This window comes from Coregonus clupeaformis, chromosome 11 (genome assembly GCF_020615455.1).
Source record: "Coregonus clupeaformis isolate EN_2021a chromosome 11, ASM2061545v1, whole genome shotgun sequence".
NCBI lineage: Eukaryota > Metazoa > Chordata > Actinopteri > Salmoniformes > Salmonidae > Coregonus > Coregonus clupeaformis.
In genome coordinates, this window is record NC_059202.1 from 12,877,052 (window position 1) to 12,899,247 (window position 22,196).

The following is a 22,196-nucleotide window of genomic DNA, read 5'->3' on the forward strand; positions in this document are numbered from 1 at the left end:
AATCCATGGGCCCGTGATCAAATAAATACTTTATATGAACTCCCCACATAAGTGTCTAAGTACATTCTTACATCCTCACTTATCAATACCAGAAACTCATCATAACAAGGAGGGATAATGGTCTGGGGCTGTTTTTCATGGTTTCTAGCTAGGCCCCTTAGTTCCAGTGAAGGGAAATTGTAATGCTACAGCATACAATTACATTCTAGACGATTTTGTGCTTCCAACTTTGTGGCAACAGTTTGGGGAAGGCCCTTTCCTGTTTCAGCATGACAATGCTCCCGTGCACAAAGCGAGGTCCATACAGAAATGGTTTGTCAAGATCGGTGTGGAAGAACTTGACTGGCCTACACAGAGCCCTGACCTCACCCCATCGAATACCTTTGGGATAAATTGGAATGCCGACTGCGAACCATACGTAACCGCCCAACATCATTGCCCAACCTCACTAATGCTCTTTTGGCTGAATCGAAGCAAGTTGTGTGACCTCAACCTTTTAACCTCTCATGTATCTCATCACATACTTTAATGTGTATAGTCACACACTGACTGGGCCTGACACAGCAGAAAAATCCTATCTCATCTCTGTCACCCGTTGACTCAGCACTCCTATGTCTGAAGTCATGTCTGAAGTTATTATGATACAAGGTCACCATAGGACTAAACCATTTTGTTCTTAGGTTACCAAAAAAGAGATTAGGAGAACATCAGTAGAATGGGACTGGGTAAGAGGCCATTTATTGCACAAATAAAACATCATAACAACATGTTATGAAATGTTCTCCTGGGATTTTACTGCCCACAAAATAAGGTATACAAGCTAAAATACAGTACAGCACTGATCAACCAATAAATACAAAATCTAACTAAGACTCACATTTTGTATTTTTCTACTTTTATACACGTCAAACAATGTTCCCTCTAAGCTGCGTGCAGGTGCGCAGTAGCTTGAGACTGCCCCGCCACTCCCCCAGGACTGCCTTGCAGAGCGCAGAAGAAATATCAGCCCACAGAGAGAAGCACGAGATTGAACTTCACTCAACTTTCTAGACTTTTCCCTGTTAGTTAACACTATCAATGTTTCCCTTTACTGTGGCAATTGTGATCGAATCAACGCAATATTAGCCACTTTCAATGCATCATACCGAAACAAAACGAACTATGCAAGAGATTTTGTTGTAGGCAGAATGCATCAGAGTAGAATTCTATTGGCATGACCAGTGTGGCATAGCCAATCAGAGCTGCAGTAGGCCTATATGCAAATAGACCATTGCCATATATGGATCTGTGCCATTCACTTTGAGCTGGACTGTGTTTACAGCTATGGTCATGAGTAGATGCACTTGTTTTGAGATCAAAGCTGCATGTAGCCAAGTGTGCCCATTTTGTTCACCTCCTTTGCTAGTTAGTGAGTTATTAGACCAGTTATAGATCATTTGTAATCAGCAATAGGGGAGTGATTGCCTCCTACAAGAGCACAAAACGTGTACATTTCTAGAGGTCTTTGAAAAGATAGTCAGACAAAGAGCTTTTTTTTGTCTTAAAAGGGCAGTGTTGTAATTTGAGACAGGCTTCAATAAACTAAGTAGCCATGGGCAGAGGGTAGCATAATTTGTCTGATTCTCTGTAATAATGGTATGGGAATAATAATGCATTTTATTTTGTAAAGTGGTTTCTTGCATCAAACAGCACAACAACATTCAGTCACCTCTTTGTCTGAAGGACAAGTGGATAAACAAGTTAATGTCAAACCCTGCATGTTTTTTTCAAAAGTCTCACAGAATGTACAGTGGGGAAAAAAAGTATTTAGTCAGCCACCAATTGTGCATGTTCTCCCACTTAAAAAGATGAGAGAGGCCTGTAATTTTCATCATAGGTACACGTCAACTATGACAGACAAAATGAGGGAAAAAAATCCAGAAAATCACATTGTAGGATTTGTAATGAATTTATTTGCAAATTATGGTGGAAAATAAGTATTTGGTCAATAACAAAAGTTTCTCAATACTTTGTTATATACCCTTTGTTGGCAATGACACAGGTCAAACGTTTTCTGTAAGTCTTCACAAGGTTTTCACACACTGTTGCTGGTATTTTGGCCCATTCCTCCATGCAGATCTCCTCTAGAGCAGTGATGTTTTGGGGCTGTCGCTGGGCAACACAGACTTTCAACTCCCTCCAAAGATTTTCTATGGGGGTTGAGATCTGGAGACTGGCTAGGCCACTCCAGGACCTTGAAATGCTTCTTACGAAGCCACTCCTTCGTTGCCCGGGCGGTGTGTTTGGGATCATTGTCATGCTGAAAGACCCAGACACGTTTTATCTTCAATGCCCTTGCTGATGGAAGGAGGTTTTCACTCAAAATCTCACGATACATGGCCCCATTCATTCTTTCCTTTACACGGATCAGTCGTCCTGGTCCCTTTGCAGAAAAACAGCCCCAAAGCATGATCTTTCCACCCCCATGCTTCACAGTAGGTATGGTGTTCTTTGGATGCAACTCAGCATTCTTTGTCCTCCAAACACGACGAGTTGAGTTTTTACAAAAAAGTTCTATTTTGGTTTCATCTGACCATATGACATTCTCCCAATCCTCTTCTGGATCATCCAAATGCACTCTAGCAAACTTCAGACGGGCCTGGACATGTACTGGCTTAAGCAGGGGGACACGTCTGGCACTGCAGGATTTGAGTCCCTGGCGGCGTAGTGTGTTACTGATGGTAGGCTTTGTTACTTTGGTCCCAGCTCTCTGCAGGTCATTCACTAGGTCCCCCCGTGTGGTTCTGGGATTTTTGCTCACCGTTCTTGTGATCATTTTGACCCCACGGGGTGAGATCTTGCGTGGAGCCCCAGATCGAGGGAGATTATCAGTGGTCTTGTATGTCTTCCCTTTCCTAATAATTGCTCCCACAGTTGATTTCTTCAAACCAAGCTGCTTACCTATTGCAGATTCAGTCTTCCCAGCCTGGTGCAGGTCTACAATTTTGTTTCTGGTGTCCTTTGACAGCTCTTTGGTCTTGGCCATAGTGGAGTTTGGAGTGTGACTGTTGTGGAAATGTGTCTTTTATACTGATAACAAGTTCAAACAGGTGCCATTAATACAGGTAACGAGTGGAGGACAGAGGAGCCTCTTAAAGAAGAAGTTACAGGTCTGTGAGAGCCAGAAATCTTGCTTGTTTGTAGGTGACCAAATACTTATTTTCCACCATAATTTGCAAATAAATTAATTAAAAATCCTACAATGTGATTTTCTGGAGAAAAAAAATCTCAATTTGTCTGTCATAGTTGACGTGTACCTATGATGAAAATTACAGGCCTCTCTCATCTTTTTAAGTGGGAGAACTTGCACAATTGGTGGCTGACTAAATACTTTTTTCCCCCACTGTAGGCCTACATTGAACACAACACATTGGCTGCTACTGTAGGCTGATTGATAGAACAGCTATTTTCACGTTAAAATGTTATGGTATTTTCTCCATTGTTTTTGATGGTAGGCCACTCTGGTAGGCCTACATTATGATCAAATAGCAACAGTAGCCTACTTGGCCACTGTTAAAACTGTAACTTAAAGCGGGTACAGCCTCAGTGTTCACAGTAAATGCGCACTGGAAGTTGCACAGAATTTTCACAACGTTCAAGTTTGCTAAATGCCCCCCCAAAATTAAGGGAACATTGATGTCAAATGATAGAATAAAAAACATACCCCTGATCTTTCTACAATTTGTTCAGGGTGATACTATATTTACATTGACATTTTAGTCGTTTGTTAGACGCTCTTGTCCAGAGTGACTTACAACCTGATACAAAAGACTGTGAATGTGTACAAATGATAGCTTGCTATGCTTGCTTGTTATATTGTTTGCTAAGTTCTACACAATTCCTGCCATACTTGCTCTAGCTATCTATTGGAAAGTTGGAAAGGGGCCCATCCCCCACGCCTTAAGGATGTGCTTTGTAAACCATATCAACCAATTAATCAATCAAACGATGATCATTGTCATGTCATGTTGACTCCTACTATTCTCCGGCCCATCTGGCTCTACAACTCATCATAATAATCACCTCATCAACCCATCTTACAGAAATACCATGGTACTAAAAAAGGAATATGAAAGCATTGAAGATTATTTTCAGAATAAATAACACTCAAATAAGTACATAGTCAACTCCATTGTCTTGGCTCCGGAAAACCATCCCAGTGGGAGTAGAGGAATGAAGTTATCCCTAGAAACTGATCTAAGGCCAGTGTTGCATCGCTTCCCTCAATGGTGAAGGTTAGTATTTGAGCAGGGTAAACTTCTAGATCTGGGCCAGAGGGAGAATTCCACCAGCAGCCCAGCAGCGTCTCTCGAGTCAGGGGTCAGGGGTTAGAGGTCAGGCGTCAAGGGCGGCACCAAAAATTGTAAATAGATGAGATGTCCCAGTCAGGCTGATTACCATTGAACAAAAATGGTCAGTTTCAGTCTGCTTAAGGGGGTGGCTCTCCCATAGGCACCAATGCTGGGTCTGGTCTGCTTAGTTTATTGACTGTATATGAACCAGAAAAAAATAGCGAGTAGAATGTCTCACTTCCTCTTCCGTCACTCTGGCGGCCCCCTCAGTGATTCGTCAAAGAAGGACAGGGGGGCGTCTTGGCTGAGCAGGGGCATCCTCTCTCCAAGCACAGCGTCTCTGAAGTTTGGTCGTCTCCAGGCGTAGACCACGCTGTTCAGACAGCCCTGCAGCGACACCGTCACCGCCTGCAGAGACACAACGATGGAGTATAGTGGGACCCAACTCAAAAAATCTATGTGGAAAACTGATTGGATTTGCAAAATGTAATTAACATAAGGGCATTTTTCTTTTTTTTCACCTAACTTTGAACCTAAATCCAATGACATGATTAAATTTTTTTGTTGATTTCACATTGAATTCACATTAGTTGACAACTCAACCAAATGTAAATCAAAACTAGACATTGAACTGACTGACATCTGTGCCCAGTGGGTAAGCATAAAGCATTATGGGTGCTTATCTTAGTGTCATTATTGATTTTACATCGCTAAAGATCGCTCTCTAGGGGAAAGGGCAATTAATTCTGGGTGATGGTGTCTTAGCAGGGCTATGTATGTCTGCAGTCAGCAGAGAGATAGTTGTATAGAAATACTGACCTGTATAACATAGAGGGGGAAGAGCTTCTCTTGAGGTATGTCTGGCATCACAGACAGGACAACTAGAAGAAGAGCTGGGGATAGGAGAAAATTGGTTGGCAATACACACATACAATGCGAATGTGTGTGTGTGTGTGTGTGTGTGTGTGTGTGTGTGTGTGTGTGTGTGTGTGTGTAGAGGAGGCTGGTGGAAGGAGCTATAGGAGGACGGGCTCATTGTAATGGCTGGAATGGAATCAATGGAACGGAGTAAAACACGTTGTTTCCATGTGTTGTGTGTGTTTGTTACCATTCCATTGATTCTATTCCAGCCATCACAATGATCCCATCCTCTTATAGATCCTCCCACCAGCCTGGTGTGTTTGTGTGTGTGTGTGTGTTTGTTGGGATGACTTTGTGTACCTGGTGTCCAGCAGAAGATGATAACCACTATCATGTAGCGAACAGTGGAGAACACACCCCTCAGTCGTTTCCTGGAACGTGCGTCTCCCTCCACAGGAAATAGTCCCTCCTCGTAACTGCGATACAAGCTGCCCACCTTGTAGTAAACCACCTGTACAGGTACAGTACATCATCATCATTACTCATCATTTTCATGATCATCATTCTTCATTATATTGGCTGTAAACTACTTAAACTACTGTAAATGAACCCATGTTTATATGTTAACTATATTGCGTGTTGTATGCTAGACTAGTGAAGATTTATGGTACTTACCGTGCAGCACACCAACACTAGTATCACACTGAAGAAGAGGAAGCATCGCATGAACATGTCATGGATCTGTTCCTGGAAAACAAAACAAACAAGATCTCATTCAATCATGTCCAGTCCTTTTATAAACACACAGATACAACACAGGTGGAACCCAGGTATTTACTCACTATATCTGAGCAGTGGTCCCTCCAGATATGTAGGAAGAGGATACAGCTAGGAAGAAACACAGAGAGATGTGAGATAAGGAAACCATTTTGTTCATACAATTGTTTTTGCTAGAGTATCTACCTTTTCTCTCATTAGTGTCATAAGCATTATGCAAATGATTAGGACAAATCTTGACAAAGACACACACACACACCTGGTGCAGTATGTGCTAACTTCACTGTTGTTTGCCGTCCCGTGGCTGGCTGGTACCAAGTCCGCTGTGGTCAGGACTAAAGTCATAATGTACGCAAAGTACATCACCAACGGCGTAAACCTGAAGGGGCATCACACACACAAAAAGTTAGGGATATGTGTTGCTTTTAAGACACTACGCAGATCCGTTTGGTTTAAAGCAGGGACGTTTTTAGTTGGAAATTAAATTGTGACTCACCATACAAGTGTATATACAGGCAAAACCACCACCCTTCGTCTACACTGGGACTGGGGGGAGAAAGAGATATTTGATTTTAGAATGAATCAAACAGAGTCGAGGTGTGTGTGTGTGCACTTGGTGGAGGGTTGGGTCCTCACCTCTTCCTCTCTTGGTCTCTCCCGCCATCCCTCGATGGCATGCTTTGACTCCCAAGCATACACTATCACCAGCAGGAACGACACACAGTAAAACGTCTGGAACAGAGAACACACACACACACCATACACACACACAAACACACACACTGTTAAATGTATAGAAAAAAGCACACCGTAAAGTGTCAAGAACAGCAAGCGCACACAATTAAAGGTCTATAATAGAAAAGGACAAGCTGTAAAACTTCGCTTCTTCACACTCGGTCCCTATAAATGACACGGCATAATGTCATGCTCCATGACATAACACAGTATAGAACAGTTCATCCACCCCAAATGTACTGCGTGTTCTGTCTGACCTGCACATTCGTCTGCTGATATGTGAATGTAAAGTCTAAACATACATTAATGAAAATGCTTTTAAAGTTGGATCACTCACGCTGTAGCACTCAAAGACATATATACAGTATCTATGCCTTATCTATACCTTAGTCTAGAGGTGAGCACACAAGCGTTCTTGTCTTTTTATAAACCATATTTCAAGAAATTGTTTGGCTATTCACAGTTCTGTAGTGCGTCTCAAAGCTATAGAGTGTATTTAAAGGGGACCAAGTACAAAATTGAACTCTATTGTATCTATAAAATGTTCATTCTAAGATGAGGATTATTATAGTGCACTATCCCTACGAATAAGAACCACTGTAGGCTGGCTCACCAGTGACAGAGGCAGTAGGCGTTTACAGATTAACACACTGTGGGTGAAGCTGTCAGTCTCATTCATTACGTTGGTGAACATCAGGGTGGCTGCTGCCAACAGATCAGCTAGAGCCAGCTGGACCAGGGGCTGCACCTAGAGAGACACAGGCATTTGTGTGTTAGCAAAACTAAGAGAAAATGACAACAACATTGTACATCAATGGCCACAGAATATAGCCTGTCTAATGTGCTTGAGGTAAATGGAAATAGACTTGATATCATTCATAGCCGTGGTGTTACAGCGTCTGTAAGACTGTGTCAAGGGTCACATTGGTCCCATCACCAAACTACTGACAGTGCTCTGGATGGGTTATTGTATGTATGGACATTCAGTGAATAGTTTGTACTGTTACTGTTTGTTATGAGGAGTTTCTCCAGTGTCAATTAATTCAGGATGCAAGAGAATAGTTAAACACTTAGATGGAGAGTTGATTCAAAGTATTTAATATTGCGGTACCGGGTTCACATAGCAAACGGCACGTGGGTGGCCCATTGCTATCTGAACTCACTGAACAAAGGAAATCTCTTAGCTTATATACTTGTTTGCAAGCTAATTCTATCCAACAGTTGCCAACCATTATTGAGTGTCACTCCTCACCACATATAGGATCACCCTATATGGTATCGTGTTGCACCCTAGTCAGGATATTCCATCACGTACTCCTTCTAAGATTAGCAACAGTGGCCCCCCAGCTATCTTGGGCCGCATACCTTCTGGCACCCACCAGTGATAGAAATAAATACATGGAATGTCCTCATCCTCCAAATCCTTATGCAGCTCACAATATTTCAAACATTAACTAATCCTGTATAAAATACGTAATATCACTGTTTGTTCCCTGTTCTATAGTTCAGGTATTATTTTCCCTTTGTCCAACCAGCCCCTGTGACCCTACTAGAACGTGCCTCTCTGACTTTAGCTAGAGTTGATAGACCATGCAGTCCTATAGTTCTGCCTCAATGAGGGAGTATAGACACAGACAGACAGAGAGGGAGTAGCCGGGGCCATGTTCAGTAGGCCACAACGTTTTGGAACATAATGATTAGGTTTTGTAGAAAATGCATGCCTCTATTTGACATTTAGAGTAAGGAATCATGTCAGCTCTATTCATGACTATTCTATCTGCAATGTTCAGGTAGTTACATATTAATGAGAGTGAGCCTGGTAAACAGATATTTAGCCAAGACACCGCCTTGGAAATCATTTTTACAATAACTAAGTTGCATTAGCACACTCACACACACACACACACACAGGTACACATACGCACACACACACACACGCACGAACACACACACACACACAATCAAACATTTTCTTCTCATCCACCTACCTGTTCTTGTAAGTGCCTCCTCCTTGCGATGGAAACAACCAGCACTGAAAAACTCCCAATCAAACTGTAAGCAGAAAGTAAAATACCTCAATACTGATAGTATAAAATTATAGCACCATTACATAACATTCAATCATGTCATTCAGCATGTTCACACAGGTTGTGATGGAAAATGAATACAATCAAATTGAAACAGAAACCCATGGAATACAATAAAGAAATATAAAATCCAAGATCAAATGTAATGTACAGTACCAGTCAAAGTTTTGGACACACCTACTCATTCAAGGGTTTTTCTTTATTTTTACTATTTTCTAAATTGTAGAATAATAGTGAAGACATCAAAACTATGAAATAACACATATGGAATCATGTAGTAAACAAAAAAGTGTTCAACAAATTAAAATATATTTGAGATTTGAGATTCTTCAAAGTAGCCACCCTTTGCCTTGATGACAGCTTTGCACACTCTTGGCATTCTCTCAACCAGCTTCATTTCAGTTAACAGGTGTGCATTCTTAAAAGTTAATTTGTCGAATTTCTTTCCTTCTTAATGCGTTAGACATAGAAACACAGTGCTTTATATTTTTCTATGGGCTGAGGTTATGAAGAGTTAGGATACATTCAGCACTGCGTTAGTCACATGCATGTTAGGTTGCTCAACTGGTCTGACTGGCAACACTGAAGAAATATGAATCTGAAAAGATGGAAGGCCAACTGTCTTATTATGACTTGACACGCATGAAGTCATCTTCTCAGTGGTGTAGCTTGCTAGACTACATTTTCAACAACAACAACAAACTAAAATATGTTCTAGACTAGCCCCTATAAATTGGTTTGATTTGGTTTGATTTGTGGTCCTCTGTAGCTCAATTGGTAGAGCATGGCGCTTGTAATGCCAGGGTAGTGGGTTCGATCCCCGGGACCACCCATTCGTAAAAATGTATGCACACATGACTGTAAGTCGCTTTGGATAAAAGCGTCTGCTAAATGGCATATTATATAATTTTTTTTATTATTTGAAAACACATTGGTAAAGATATTTGCACAACACTTAAGAGCAGATAAATGTAGAAACAGTTACACCTACAGTGAGGGAAAAAAGTATTTGATCCCCTGCTGATTTTGTACGTTTGCCCACTGACAAAGAAATCATCAGTCTATAATTTGAATGGTAGGTTTATTTGAACAGTGAGAGACAGAATAACAAAAAAAATTCCAGAAAAACACATGTCGAAAATGTTATAAATTGATTTGCATTTTAATGAGGGAAATAAGTATTTTACCCCCTCTCAATCAGAAATATTTCTGGCTCCCAGGTGTCTTTTATACAGGTAACAAGCTGAGATTAGGAGCACACTCTTAAAGGGAGTGCTCCTAATCTCAGCTTGTTACCTGTATAAAAGACACCTGTCCACAGAAGCAATCAATCAATCAGATTCCAAACTCTCCACCATGGCCAAGACTAAAGAGCTCTCCAAGGATGTCAGGGACAAGATTGTAGACCTACACAAGGCTGGAATGGGCTACAAGGCCATCGCCAAGCAGCCCGGTGAGAAGGTGACAACAGTTGGTGCGATTATTCGGAAGAAACACAAAATAACTGTCAATCTCCCTCGGCCTGGGGCTCCATGCAAGATCTCACCTCGTGGAGTTGCAATGATAATAATAATAATAATAATAATAATAATAATATGCCATTTAGCAGACGCTTTTATCCAAAGCGACTTACAGTCATGCGTGCATACATTTTTGAGAACGGTGAGGAATCAGCCCAGAACTACACGGGAGGATCTTGTCAATGATCTCAAGGCAGCTGGGACCATAGTCACCAAGAAAACAATTGGTAACACACTAAGCCGTGAAGGACTGAAATCCTGCAGCGCCCGCAAGGTCCCCCTGCTCAAGAAAGCACATATACATGTCCGTCTGAAGTTTGCCAATGAACATCTGAATGATTCAGTGGAGAACTGGGTGAAAGTGTTGTGGTCAGATGAGACCAAAATGGAGCTCTTTGGCATCAACTCAACTCGCCGTGTTTGGAGGAGGAGGAATGCTGCCTTTTACCCTAAGAACACCATCCCCACCGTCAAACATGGAGGTGGAAACATTATGCTTTGGGGGTGTTTTTCTGCTAAGGGGACAGGACAACTTCACCGCATCAAAGGGACGATGGACGGAGCCATGTACCGTCAAATCTTGGGTGAGAACCTCCTTCCCTCAGCCAGGGCATTGAAAATGGGTCGTGGATGGGTATTCCAGCATGACAATGACCCAAAACACACGGCCAAGGCAACAAAGGAGTGGCTCAAGAAGAAGCACATTAAGGTCCTGGAGTGGCCTAGCCAGTCTCCAGACCTTCATCCCATAGAAAATCTGTGGAGGGAGCTAAAGGTTCGAGTTGCCAAACGTCAGCCTCGAAACCTTAATGACTTGGAGGAGATCTGCAAAGAGGAGTGGGACAAAATCCCTCCTGAGATGTGTGCAAACCTGGTGGCCAACTACAAGAAACGTCTGATCTCTGTGATTGCCAACAAGGGTTTTGCCACCAGGTACTAAGTCATGTTTTGCAGAGGGGTCAAATACTTATTTCCCTCATTAAAATGCAAATCAATTTATAACATTTTTGACATGCGTTTTTCTGGATTTGTTTGTTGTTATTCTGTCTCTCACTGTTCAAATAAACCTACCATTAAAATTATAGACTGATGATTTCTTTGTCAGTGGGCAAACGCACAAAATCAGCAGGGGATCAAATACTTTTTTCCCTCACTGTAAATGTCCTTAAATTCTAGCCAACATGAATGCAATACTTTACTTCCATGTGTCACAGATGTGCTTACCTTAAAGACAGAGATACCAGGTACACAGTCGAGAGACCAGTGATCTAAATAAAGGAAAAAATTCAAATCAATTCAATAGTGTGTTAAAATAGCCTACTATATAAAACAGACTGACCCTGGGCCTATAGCTCCATTGCAGTTCTGTATGGTTTAGGATATACACATCAATTTACTTGCACTAATCAGTGAAAAAATATTTCTTACCTGGTCGTTACTTAAAGTTCCATTCAAAGGATCCATAGTGAATGAGCCGCACAATTACCACCTAGGCAAAGTTATTCAAAGCGCACCTGTCCTTAGCCTGAAATTAAGAAAGCGTTATCCATGTGGTCCACTGCCAAAAATATATGATTATTTCCATAAATCTGAGTGGGTTATTAACAGACGGCCCCGCCCATGGCACATAGACATCTGCACCTTGGACCTGTCGTGTAGGAATGTCCCCTCGGAAATGCCGTGCATGTCTTTCTTTTGCCTGTCAATGAACCACGACTCATACAGGTTTGGACATTTTTAGAAAAGGCCAGAGAAGGAAATGCATCCTTGCATAACCTGGAGATTCCAGAATATGGGGCCATAGAGTTATTTATTTTTGGGACACACAAATACAGTGGAGAAATACTAAAATGCAGTAAAAACATTGTTTACTCTAAATACCTGGATAACACGTTTCTCTGTGATAGTAGGCTATGATAGTAGGCTAGCTGCCCTAGGTATCTGTTGCACCCTCTGTAACCACTGTGATTATTATTTGACCATGCTGGTCATCTATGAATATTTGAACATCTTGAACGATCTGGTCTTAATGGCCATGTACTCTTATAATCTCCACCAGCACAGCAAGAAGAGGACTGGCCACCCCTCAGAGCCTGGTTTCTCTCTAGGTTTCTTCCTAGGTTCCTGCCTTTCTAGGGAGTTTTTCCTAGCCACTGTGCTTCCACATCTGCATTGCTTGCTCTTGTTTTAGGCTGGGTAGCTGTATAAGCACTTTGTGACAACTGCTGATGTAAAAAGGGCTCTATTAAATATATGTGATTGATTGATTAGGGCAGCACACTCCTAATAACACAGAAGTCTCAAGTTTTGCTCATCAATTGCACAGAACATTCTCAGTTAGTCAGGTGTGCTCTACATCTGTCGTGTGTGTGTGTGTGTGTGTGTGTTCGCGTAGTCCATGCGTGTTTATATTTCAAACAATAGCCATAATGTGTGACATTGGTCACTGCCCGTTGCAGAAACAAACACATGACATACCTCACACTTCAGAATTTAATGACATGCATGATGAGGAGGATGAAAAAATGTATGCTGAAGTTAAATTGTGCTGTCAGATGCTATGATGCGCTGAGAAATACCAAAGATTACCTACAGTTGAAGTCGGAAGTTTACATACACTTAGGTTGGAGTCATTAAAACTCGTTTTTCAACCACTCCACAAATGTATTGTTAACAAACTATAGTTTTGGCAAGTCGGTTAGGACATCTACTTTGTGCATGACACAAGTAATTTTTCCAACAATTGTTTACAGACAGATTATTTCACTTATAATTCACTGTATCACAATTCCAGTGGGTCAGAAGTTTACATACACTAAGTTGACTGTGCCTTTAAACAGCTTGGAATATTCCAGAAAATGATGTCATGGATTTATAAGTTTCTGATAGGCTAATTGACATCATTTGAGTCAATTGGAGGTGTACCTGTGGATGTATTTCAAGGCCTACCTTCAAACTCAGTGCCTCTTTGCTTGACATCATGGGAAAATCAAAAGAAATCAGCCAAGACCTCAGAAAAAAATGGTAGACCTCCACAAGTCTGGTTCATCCTTGGGAGCAATTTCCAAATGCCTGAAGGTACCACGTTCATCTGTACAAACAATAGTACGCAAGTATAAACACCATGGGACCACGCAGCCGTCATACCGCTCAGGAAGGAGATGTGTTCTGTCTCCTAGAGATGAACGTACTTTGGTGCGAAAAGTGCAAATCAAATCCAGAACAACAGCAAAGGACCTTGTGAAGATGCTGGAGGAAACAGGTACAAAAGTAACTATATTCACAGTAAAAACGAGTCCTATATTGACATAACCTGAAAGGCCGCTCAGCAAGGAAGAAGCCACTGCTCCAAAACCAACATAAAAAAGCCAGACTACGGTTTGCAACTGCACATTGGGACAAAGATCGTACTTTTTGGAGAAATGTCCTCTGGTCTGATGAAACAAAAATAGAACTGTTTGGCCATAATGACCATTGTTATGTTTGGAGGAAAAATGAGGACTTGCAAGCCGAAGAACACCATCCCAACCGTGAAGCACGGGGGTGGCAGCATCATGTTGTGGGGGTGCTTTGCTGCAGGAGGGACTGGTGCACTTCACAAAATAGATGGCATCATGAGGAAGGAAAATTATGTGGATATATTGAAGCAACATCTCAAGACATCAGTCAGGAAGTTAAAGCTTAGTCGCAAATGGGTCTTCCAAATGGACAAAGACCCCAAGCATACTTCCAAAGTTATGGCAAAATGGCTTAAGGACAACAAAGTCAAGGTATTGGAGTGGCCATCACAAAGCCCTGACCTCAATCCTATAGAAAATGTGTGGGCAGAACTGAAAAAGCATGTGCGAGCAAGGAGGCCTACAAACCTGACTCAGTTACACCAGCTCTGTCAGGAGGATTGGGCCAAAATTCACCCAATTTATTGTGGGAAGCTTGTGGAAGGCTACCCGAAACGTTTGACCCAAGTTAAACAATTTAAAGGCAATGCTACCAAATACTAATTGAGTGTATGTAAACTTCTGACCCACTGGGAATGTGATGAAATAAATAAAAGCTGAAATAAATCATTCTCTCATTATACTGACATTTCACATTCTTAAAATAAAGTGGTGATCCTAACTGACCTAAGACAGGAAATTTTTACTAGGATTAAATGTCAGGAATTGTGAAAAACTGAGTTTCAATGTATTTGGCTGAGGTGTATGTAAACTTCCGACGGTATGTGGACACCTGCTCTTCGAACATCTCATTCCAAAATCATGGACATTAATATGGAATTTGTCCCCCCTTTGCTGCTATAACAGCCTCCACTCTTCTGGGAAGGCTTTCCACTAGATGTTGGAACATTGCTGCGGGTCTTGCTTCCATTCAGCCACAAAAGCATTAGTGAGGTTGGGCACTGATGTTGGGAGATTAGGACTGGCTTGCAGTCTGTGTTCCAATTCATCCCAAAGTGTTTGATGGGGTTGAGGTCAGGGCTATGTGCAGGCCAGTCAAGTTCTTCCACACCGATCTCGACAAACCATTTCTGTATGGACCTCATTTCATGCACGTTCACTTTCAGCTTTGCCATACTGAAACAGGAAAGAGCCTTCCCCAAACTGTTGCCACAAAGTTGGAAGCACAGAATCGTTTAGAATGTAATTGTATGCTGTAGCGTTAAGATTTCCCTTCACTGGAACTAAGGGGCCTAGCCCGAAACATGAAAAACAGACCCAGACCAATATTCCTCCTCCACCAAACGTTACAGTTGGCACTATGCATTCGGGCAGGTAGCGTTCTCCTGGCATCTGCCAAACCCAGATTAGTCCGTTGGACTGGCAGATGGTGAAGTGTGATTTATCACTCCAGAGAACGCGTTTCCACTGCTCCAGAGTCCAATGGCGGCAAGCTTTACGCCACTCCAGCTGATGCTTGGCATTGCAAATTGTGATCTTAGGCTTGTGTGCGGCTGCTCGGCCATGGAAACCCATTTCATGAAGCTCCCGACAAACAGTTATTGTGCTGATGTTGCTTCCAGAGGGAGTTTGGAACTCGGTAGTCAGTGTTGCAACCGAGGACAGATTTTGATGTGCTTCGTGCTTCAGCACTAGGCGGTCCCGTTCTGTGAGCTTGTGTGGCCTACCACTTCGCGCTGAGCCAATGTTGCTCCTAGACATTTCCACTTGACTTACAATTGACCAGGGCAGCTCTAGCAGGGCAGACATTTGACGAACTGACTTGTTGAAAAGGTGGCATCCTATGACGGTGCCATGTTGAATGTCACTGAGCTCTTCAGATTTTATACACCTGTCAGCAACGGGTGTGGCTGAAATAGCCGAAACCACTAGTTTGAAGGGGTGTCCACATACCTTTGTACTTCTATATAGATACAGTACTTCGACTCTTCCTCGGGAAATACTAACCAAAGAGGGGTATATCTATCTGATGTGACATTAGTTCGCGTTGCAATGACAGGGTGTTGTACTGACATCTGCTGCCACACAATGGAACTGCAGCTGGCTGGCTGGCAAATAAACAGTGTGAACAACAATTTACCTTTTTACTCATTTTTTTATGTGATACAAATTAGTAGTGTTGGGTTGATCGAACCCGTAAATGCAGAGTCGTTTTACTTACGATAATTTTTGTCAAGACAATTGTCCTTGCATTAGTTTGTTAATATTATTGCTGTTGTTCAATTTCGATCACCACATTGAACCCACTGTATTACTAATAAAGTTGAGTCAAATAGATGACGTCGCGAGTTCCACGTTGGCCCGGACGTGGCAGCAGAATCAGAGGACAGAAATAAACGATTCTTAATTTGGGAGTCACAAACAGAACGATTCACGCCTCGTCTCAACAACGACGAGAATTTAAAAAAGCTTTTCTTCAAATTTAGACATTCACGCACAACATGGGGCTCCTAATCTCGTCAGTTTTTACCAGGCTGTTCGGCAAGAAACAGATGAGAATACTTATGGGTAAGTGTCGGCTGTTCGCTAACTAGCTAAAGATGTCAGGTCAGCTGTCTAACTTTAGCTTTCAAATGTAAAACCTCACGCCACGGGAGTCTTTATTGATTAAGTAACCTATAAAGAAAAACTGATTTGTTTGACCCAAATGGTTTAGCTTGAATACTAATAGTAACGGTAACATTAGCTACGTTAGTTAACATTAAAGTATTTAACGTTAGTAAATATTTGTTAAAGTGTTGCTGATTGCTACAGTACTGTAGCTAGCTTATTTTTTGGTGGTTCACTGACACTGTCGTGTCAAAATCCCTATCTAGTCTAGCAGAGTAGTTTGCTAGTTCTAGCTAACGTTAGCTAGCCATCTTCTTAGCTTTTTCTGATCGGTTTTCGTATCTTCAAGCAGCTGTATCGATATGGGTAGTCAATAAAAGTGACAGTGTAGACATTTGTTATTTTGTCATTGCTCACTCATGCTTGCAGTTGTATGTGCGAATGAGAATTATTTTGATCATAACATTGTTTGTGTTTTCTCAGTGGGCTTGGATGCCGCAGGGAAAACCACTATATTGTACAAACTGAAGCTGGGAGAAATAGTGACCACCATTCCAACTATTGGTAAAACACACACACACTTAAACGGTCACACCCGCCTCCTTTCACCTTCCAGTCTCAACTGTTCCTACTCTATTTACCTTTGTTGATTTTAAATTGAGGTACGATTGAGAGCTAACTTAACGAGATAGTCAACATAGCTAGGTATATTGGACAGTCACTAATCACATTCATACACTAAGTGTACAAAACATTAGGAACGCCTGCTCTTTCCATGACATCGGCTGACCAGGTAAATCCAGATGACAGCTATGATCTCTTATTGATGTCACGTGTTAAAGCCACTTCAATCAGTGTAGATGAAGGGGAGGAGACAGGTTAATTAAAGAAGGATTTTTAAGCCTTGAGACAATTGAGACATGGATTGTACCATTCAGAGGGTGAATGGGCAAGACAAAATATTTAAGTGCCTTTGAACTAGGTATGGTAGTAGGTACCAGGTTCACCGTTTGAGTGTCAAGAACTGCAACGCTGCTGGGTTTTTCACACTCAACAGTTTCCTGTGTAAATCAAGAATGGTCCTCCACCCACATTACATCCAGCCAACTTGACACAACTGTGGGAAGCATTGGAGTCAGCATCCCTGTGGAACGCTTTCGACACCTAGTAGAGTCCAAGCCCCGACGAATTGAAGCTGTTCTGAGGGCAAAAGGGTTGCAACTCAATATTAGGAAGGTGTTCCTAATGTTTTGTACACATTGTGTATATAGCCTAATAATCTATTGCCATCCATAAAATGTGGGATTGACATTTTAAACCCAATACGTACATACATACAGGTCCACCACACACCCTCAAAGTTTCCAAGGTGATAGCTCATGTGACTCCAATTGTTTTTGAACACTGGAAATTAGAAATGTCTGATATTTATTTAACGCCCTTAATGGTGTGTGTGGGTGACAGGCTTTAACGTGGAGACGGTGGAGTATAAGAACATCTGCTTCACGGTGTGGGATGTGGGTGGTCAGGACAAGATCAGACCCCTCTGGAGACACTACTTCCAGAACACACAGGTAAACGCATGCACTAAAAGGAAACCGGGGAGGCTACACTACAGCCTACTCTTTTACTCCTCTCATGTAATGCCTCAGGGCATCCTCCTCTCTGACTGTCCCTGCCCTTCTCTGACTTTGTGTTCCTCCCTCAGGGTCTGATCTTTGTAGTAGACAGCAACGACAGAGAGAGAGTGGCTGAATCTGCAGAGGAACTCTCCAAAATGGTGGGTACAGGGCTCTAAATTAAAAAAAAATATATTGGTAGCACTGGTGCTCCCAACTTTAAAAAGTTAGAAGCACCATATGAAATTTAGGAACACCTGAAAATACGAATTCTTTTTTATTGATTGAGATACAGCCTATATTGGGCCTAAATTAATTCTAGCTACTCTTGACGCACATGTTGTGCCCTAGAAACTAGTATTTAACATTGTAAAAACATTAGTTAATTATAAAAGCTAAAATGTTGATACAAATACCTGGATATACTGGTAAAGTTACCAGAGGGGTATACTACAAAGCACGTTCAATGAGTTAACCAGCTAACTTTGATAAACAACCAGAAATAACTACTGATTTTCTGGTTCATTAAGAAATCGAAACTTGTTGGTTGTTTTTGGTGGTTTAGTCAATTAGACCATGCCCATTTCAAGCTTATTCCCCCCTGTACAACGGTACAGCGACGCCTTATCATTACAGCAATTATTTGGGAGATTTTTCACACAGTGCTCCCAAAATAAAACTCCTGGTCACACAGCAAAATATTTAGTAACATATGCAACCAAATTTGTCACACTTTAGAGCCCTGGTTAGGTATATTTACTGTTGGTATGGTTTGTAGGCCTATAGACTTGCAAAATGTCTTTGCCTGGTGTATTTATTTATAATTGATTGGACGTTGAAACTTGGTGGGGGTGCACACCCCCATTTACATTGACGGGGCTGCAGTGGAGAGGGTCAAGAGCATCAAGTTCCTCTGTGTCCACATAACTGAGGACTCGACATGGTCCTCTCACACCAGAATGGTTGTGAAGAAGGCACTGCAACGCCTCTTCCCCCTCAGATCATGAGGAACTTTTACAGCTGCACTAATTTAAAATTTTAGTCATTTAGCAGACGCTCTTATCGACTAACAGTTAGTGAGTGCATACATGTATAAAAAAATAAAATAATCCATACTGGCCCCCTGTGGGAAACGAACCCACAACCCTGGCATTGCAAACGCCATGCTCTACCAACTGAGCTACACGGGACTACTGAGAGCATCCTGACTGGTTGTATCACCGTCTAATATGGCAACTGCCCGCGTCCGGAAGGCCCTACAGAGGGTGGTGCGGACGGCCCAGCGCATTACTGGGGGCGAGCTCCCAGCCATCCAGGACGTACACGCCAGGTGGTGTCTAAGAAAGGCCTGAAAAATTGCCAAAACACCAGCCACCCGAGACATGGACTGTTCTCCATGCTCCCGTTCGGCAGGCGGTACCAGTGCATAAAGGCTCAGACAAACACTCCTAAACAGCTTCTATCCCATGGCCATAACTGTTAAATGGCCGACAACTACTCTTCTCCCACAGACTATCCACAGGTCTCTACCCACTCAGACACAATTTATGCTGCTGCTAAAATTATTTGATTAGATTTATTACTCCCTTAAGCTGCTGTACATTGATTGCCAATAGCATTAGTATTTATCCTGCTACTGGTCACTTACTCCTGTTTATGTGTTTGTATATATAATTAGTATATTACCAAACTTATTTATATATTCCTGCTACCAGTCACTTTTCAGCCCAGCTTGCATGTATAGCCTATTACCAGTCACGTTTTATGTATAAACCCACCTTAACCACTCCTGTACATTGAATAAGGTAGTGGCACTGACATGTATATACTTGCATTCTTGTGTTCTTTTAACTTGCGTCGTAGTTTATTTTTATTATATTTTCTATTGTCTATGTTATCACTGCATTGTTGGAAAAGACCTCTCAAGGTAAGAATGTCACTGTACTGTTTTACACCTGTTGTATCCTGTGCACGTGGGGAATAAACTTTGAAACTTGTTGACTTTCTGAGCAAGAGCTCAGTATCTCAAACTAGCGATCTAATCACTCTGCCCCCCCAGCTCCAGGAGGATGAGTTGAGAGAAGCAGTGTTACTGGTTTTTGCTAACAAGCAGGACCTTCCCAACGCTATGGCGGTCAGCGACCTCACAGACAAACTGGGACTGCAGAGCCTCCGCAGCAGAGTGGTGAGTCTCTCACTCACGCCTGTGTAAACACCGACATAGACATATGCAGGCACACTCTTCTCAATGTTTTTCTTTCTCTCGCTCTTCTTAGTGGCACGTGCAGGCGACCTGTGCGACCCAGGGCACAGGACTGTATGAAGGACTGGACTGGCTTTCCAACGAGCTGTCAAAGCAATAATACCGGACATCACAGGAGAGCAAGAAGCAGAGAACGATAAAAGGAGGTCGAGAACACCTCGGAGAGAAAGACTGACCCCTTTAATCAAGACATGTTTTATCTTGAAGAACTTGTGCTCCTAGAATGGACGGAACTTGTGGACAATGCAATCAATACCTATTGGAACATCTTATTATTATTTTACTACTCTTTTTACTTTCTTTTACTTTACTGTCATCCCTTCAGATACTCGTCTAATCTTCACTTTTTCCCCAACCTCATGTCTCGCACCAGATAAGCTGTCGCTCTCAGTTGCATGTTTGGGAAATGGCTGCTCTGAGACACCATGGAGACGCCCCCTCTCCTTCCTCTGCACAGTGTTCAGCTGGGTCAAAGTTGCCCCCAAACACTGATCCTGGGTCAGACTTTTTTGTGTGTGTATATGCCTATGGTTAAGATTAGGATTGGGGGTGTTGTAATCTGATCCTAGGTCTGTGGTTAAGAGCAACTTCTACCTCAAACTGTTCAGCTCCACTAGACCTCATGGACATTTTCACTGAAACAACCCTTTACCCCTCACCCCTGTGACATCATTGCCATTCTATGTCACCTCGGTAAGGGACAGAAGCTTCTAGAATGAGATGAAGACAGTGATGCCATAAACCTCCAGATGTTTGAGGAAGTCTTTCTGCACTGGGAGCCAAATGGAATTCCTCCCAGTGAATGGAATCACAGGAAACAGTTGGCTCCTGGTACTTCCTATTTTCGCCATCTCATTGTAGGGTAGGTTTGCTTTGGGCTCTCCACATAGAAAAGAGGAGATTCTTGACTATTGCCCTTTTTTAATGTAATAACCCATTTCCTTATGTGCTTTGATGTAAGCTGTGGGAATCTGAAATGGATAGGTAGTTGCTGCCACTAAACATTGAAACGGGCTGGATACTTTTTCATCCCCCTTTATGGTTCAGGTTAGGATGGGTAAACCTGATCCAGGAGCTGTGGTTAGGTACAACTTCTACCTCGAGCAAGCTGAAACCACAGGAGGCTGTTTAGTTAGAATAAGCAGCACCTAACCCAGACTGGGCCTGTTCTAATACTTAAATGCTTTCTTCCCTCCTGCCCTTCCTTGAAAGGTATTACAGATTTAAGAAGTATTGGCTTGAAACAATGCAGTGGAAACCTTGTCCTCACTTGTCCAATCTTTGATGACCTCAAGGAAGGAAAGGAAAGCAGCAGAAAGGATGTGTTTTCTAAGCATTGGAACAAGGTCAATATCAGTGTTGTATAGTGCAGTGGCATGCTTTGGCTCAGCTGCGCATGCTTGTGGCTAGGAGCGCTCTTCTGGCTGATTTTGATGGCAGATTTTGCACGCTTAATCTGACCCTTCCACACACACACACCTACACCATCTCCTTGAGCTAGGCATACATTCCAACTGACCAATGCTGCAGGAAGCTGCTACACAACTTTGAATGATGTGATAACTAATTGTTTTACAAAAGATCTCTAAATAAATTCACCTGTTTTAAATTGTATTTTTCTGAGGATTACATTTAGCTTGTCTGGGTTCATGTGATCTGGATATTTCAGTATACGTATGTAATTCTCTGTAGATTGCGTTAAGGAATGTTTAATGTAATGCTTCATGTTTGGTGGCCAAAAGCTTTAGGTCTCTCTGGTGGAAGTGAATAGGCTCCCTTCTGGTATCGTTCCAAAGCCAACACTAGAGAAACCTGGAGGGTGACTGCGCATTCACTTGACTGGCTGAGTGGCAATCTTTAATGAGATGAAACGAGGACCAAACTGATGCAAAATACTTTTCTGTCAAATGTCCTTGATTTCACACAGTGCCTCAGTCAGGTTTTACCTAAAGTATCGAGGGGGTGTGAAACCATAGTCCACACTGCCACATCTCG

General features: G+C 42.2%; 2 protein-coding genes across 2 annotated transcripts; one reads left to right on the forward strand and one right to left on the reverse strand.

Moving 5' to 3' along the window:
- Positions 1 to 3,603: 3,603 nt before the first annotated feature.
- si:dkey-30c15.2 (uncharacterized protein LOC558938 homolog) lies at positions 3,604 to 11,848 on the reverse strand. Its single transcript, XM_045223372.1, has 12 exons — positions 11,740 to 11,848; positions 11,536 to 11,579; positions 8,693 to 8,756; positions 7,318 to 7,452; positions 6,606 to 6,701; positions 6,466 to 6,515; positions 6,229 to 6,348; positions 6,035 to 6,080; positions 5,868 to 5,939; positions 5,553 to 5,703; positions 5,151 to 5,224; positions 3,604 to 4,739 (listed from the first exon to the last, which is right to left on the reverse strand). Exons 1-12 carry the CDS (start codon positions 11,773 to 11,775, stop codon positions 4,581 to 4,583), a joined length of 1,047 nt encoding a protein of 348 aa, XP_045079307.1. The 5' UTR covers positions 11,776 to 11,848; the 3' UTR covers positions 3,604 to 4,580.
- Positions 11,849 to 16,045: 4,197 nt separating this feature from the next.
- LOC121576596 (ADP-ribosylation factor 4-like) lies at positions 16,046 to 20,391 on the forward strand. The gene is made up of 6 exons (XM_041889850.2): positions 16,046 to 16,277; positions 16,803 to 16,883; positions 17,784 to 17,893; positions 18,028 to 18,099; positions 19,998 to 20,123; positions 20,215 to 20,391. Exons 1-6 carry the CDS (start codon positions 16,211 to 16,213, stop codon positions 20,299 to 20,301), a joined length of 543 nt encoding a protein of 180 aa, XP_041745784.2. The 5' UTR covers positions 16,046 to 16,210; the 3' UTR covers positions 20,302 to 20,391.
- Positions 20,392 to 22,196: the final 1,805 nt, after the last annotated feature.

Coding starts and splice junctions, on each gene's coding strand:
- si:dkey-30c15.2 (XM_045223372.1), bottom strand. CDS start 11,775: ATGGATCCTTTGAATGGAACTTTAAGTAACGACCAG. Junction 6,081..6,228: donor GTTAGCACATACTGCACCAG/GTGTGTGTGTGT, acceptor GTTTCTTCCTAG/CTGTATCCTCTTCCTACATA. Junction 5,225..5,552: donor CATCTTCTGCTGGACACCAG/GTACACAAAGTC, acceptor TCCTATCCCCAG/CTCTTCTTCTAGTTGTCCTG.
- LOC121576596 (XM_041889850.2), top strand. CDS start 16,211: ATGGGGCTCCTAATCTCGTCAGTTTTTACCAGGCTGTTCGGCAAGAAA. Junction 16,884..17,783: donor GACCACCATTCCAACTATTG/GTAAAACACACA, acceptor TGTGGGTGACAG/GCTTTAACGTGGAGACGGTG. Junction 18,100..19,997: donor CAGAGGAACTCTCCAAAATG/GTGGGTACAGGG, acceptor CTGCCCCCCCAG/CTCCAGGAGGATGAGTTGAG.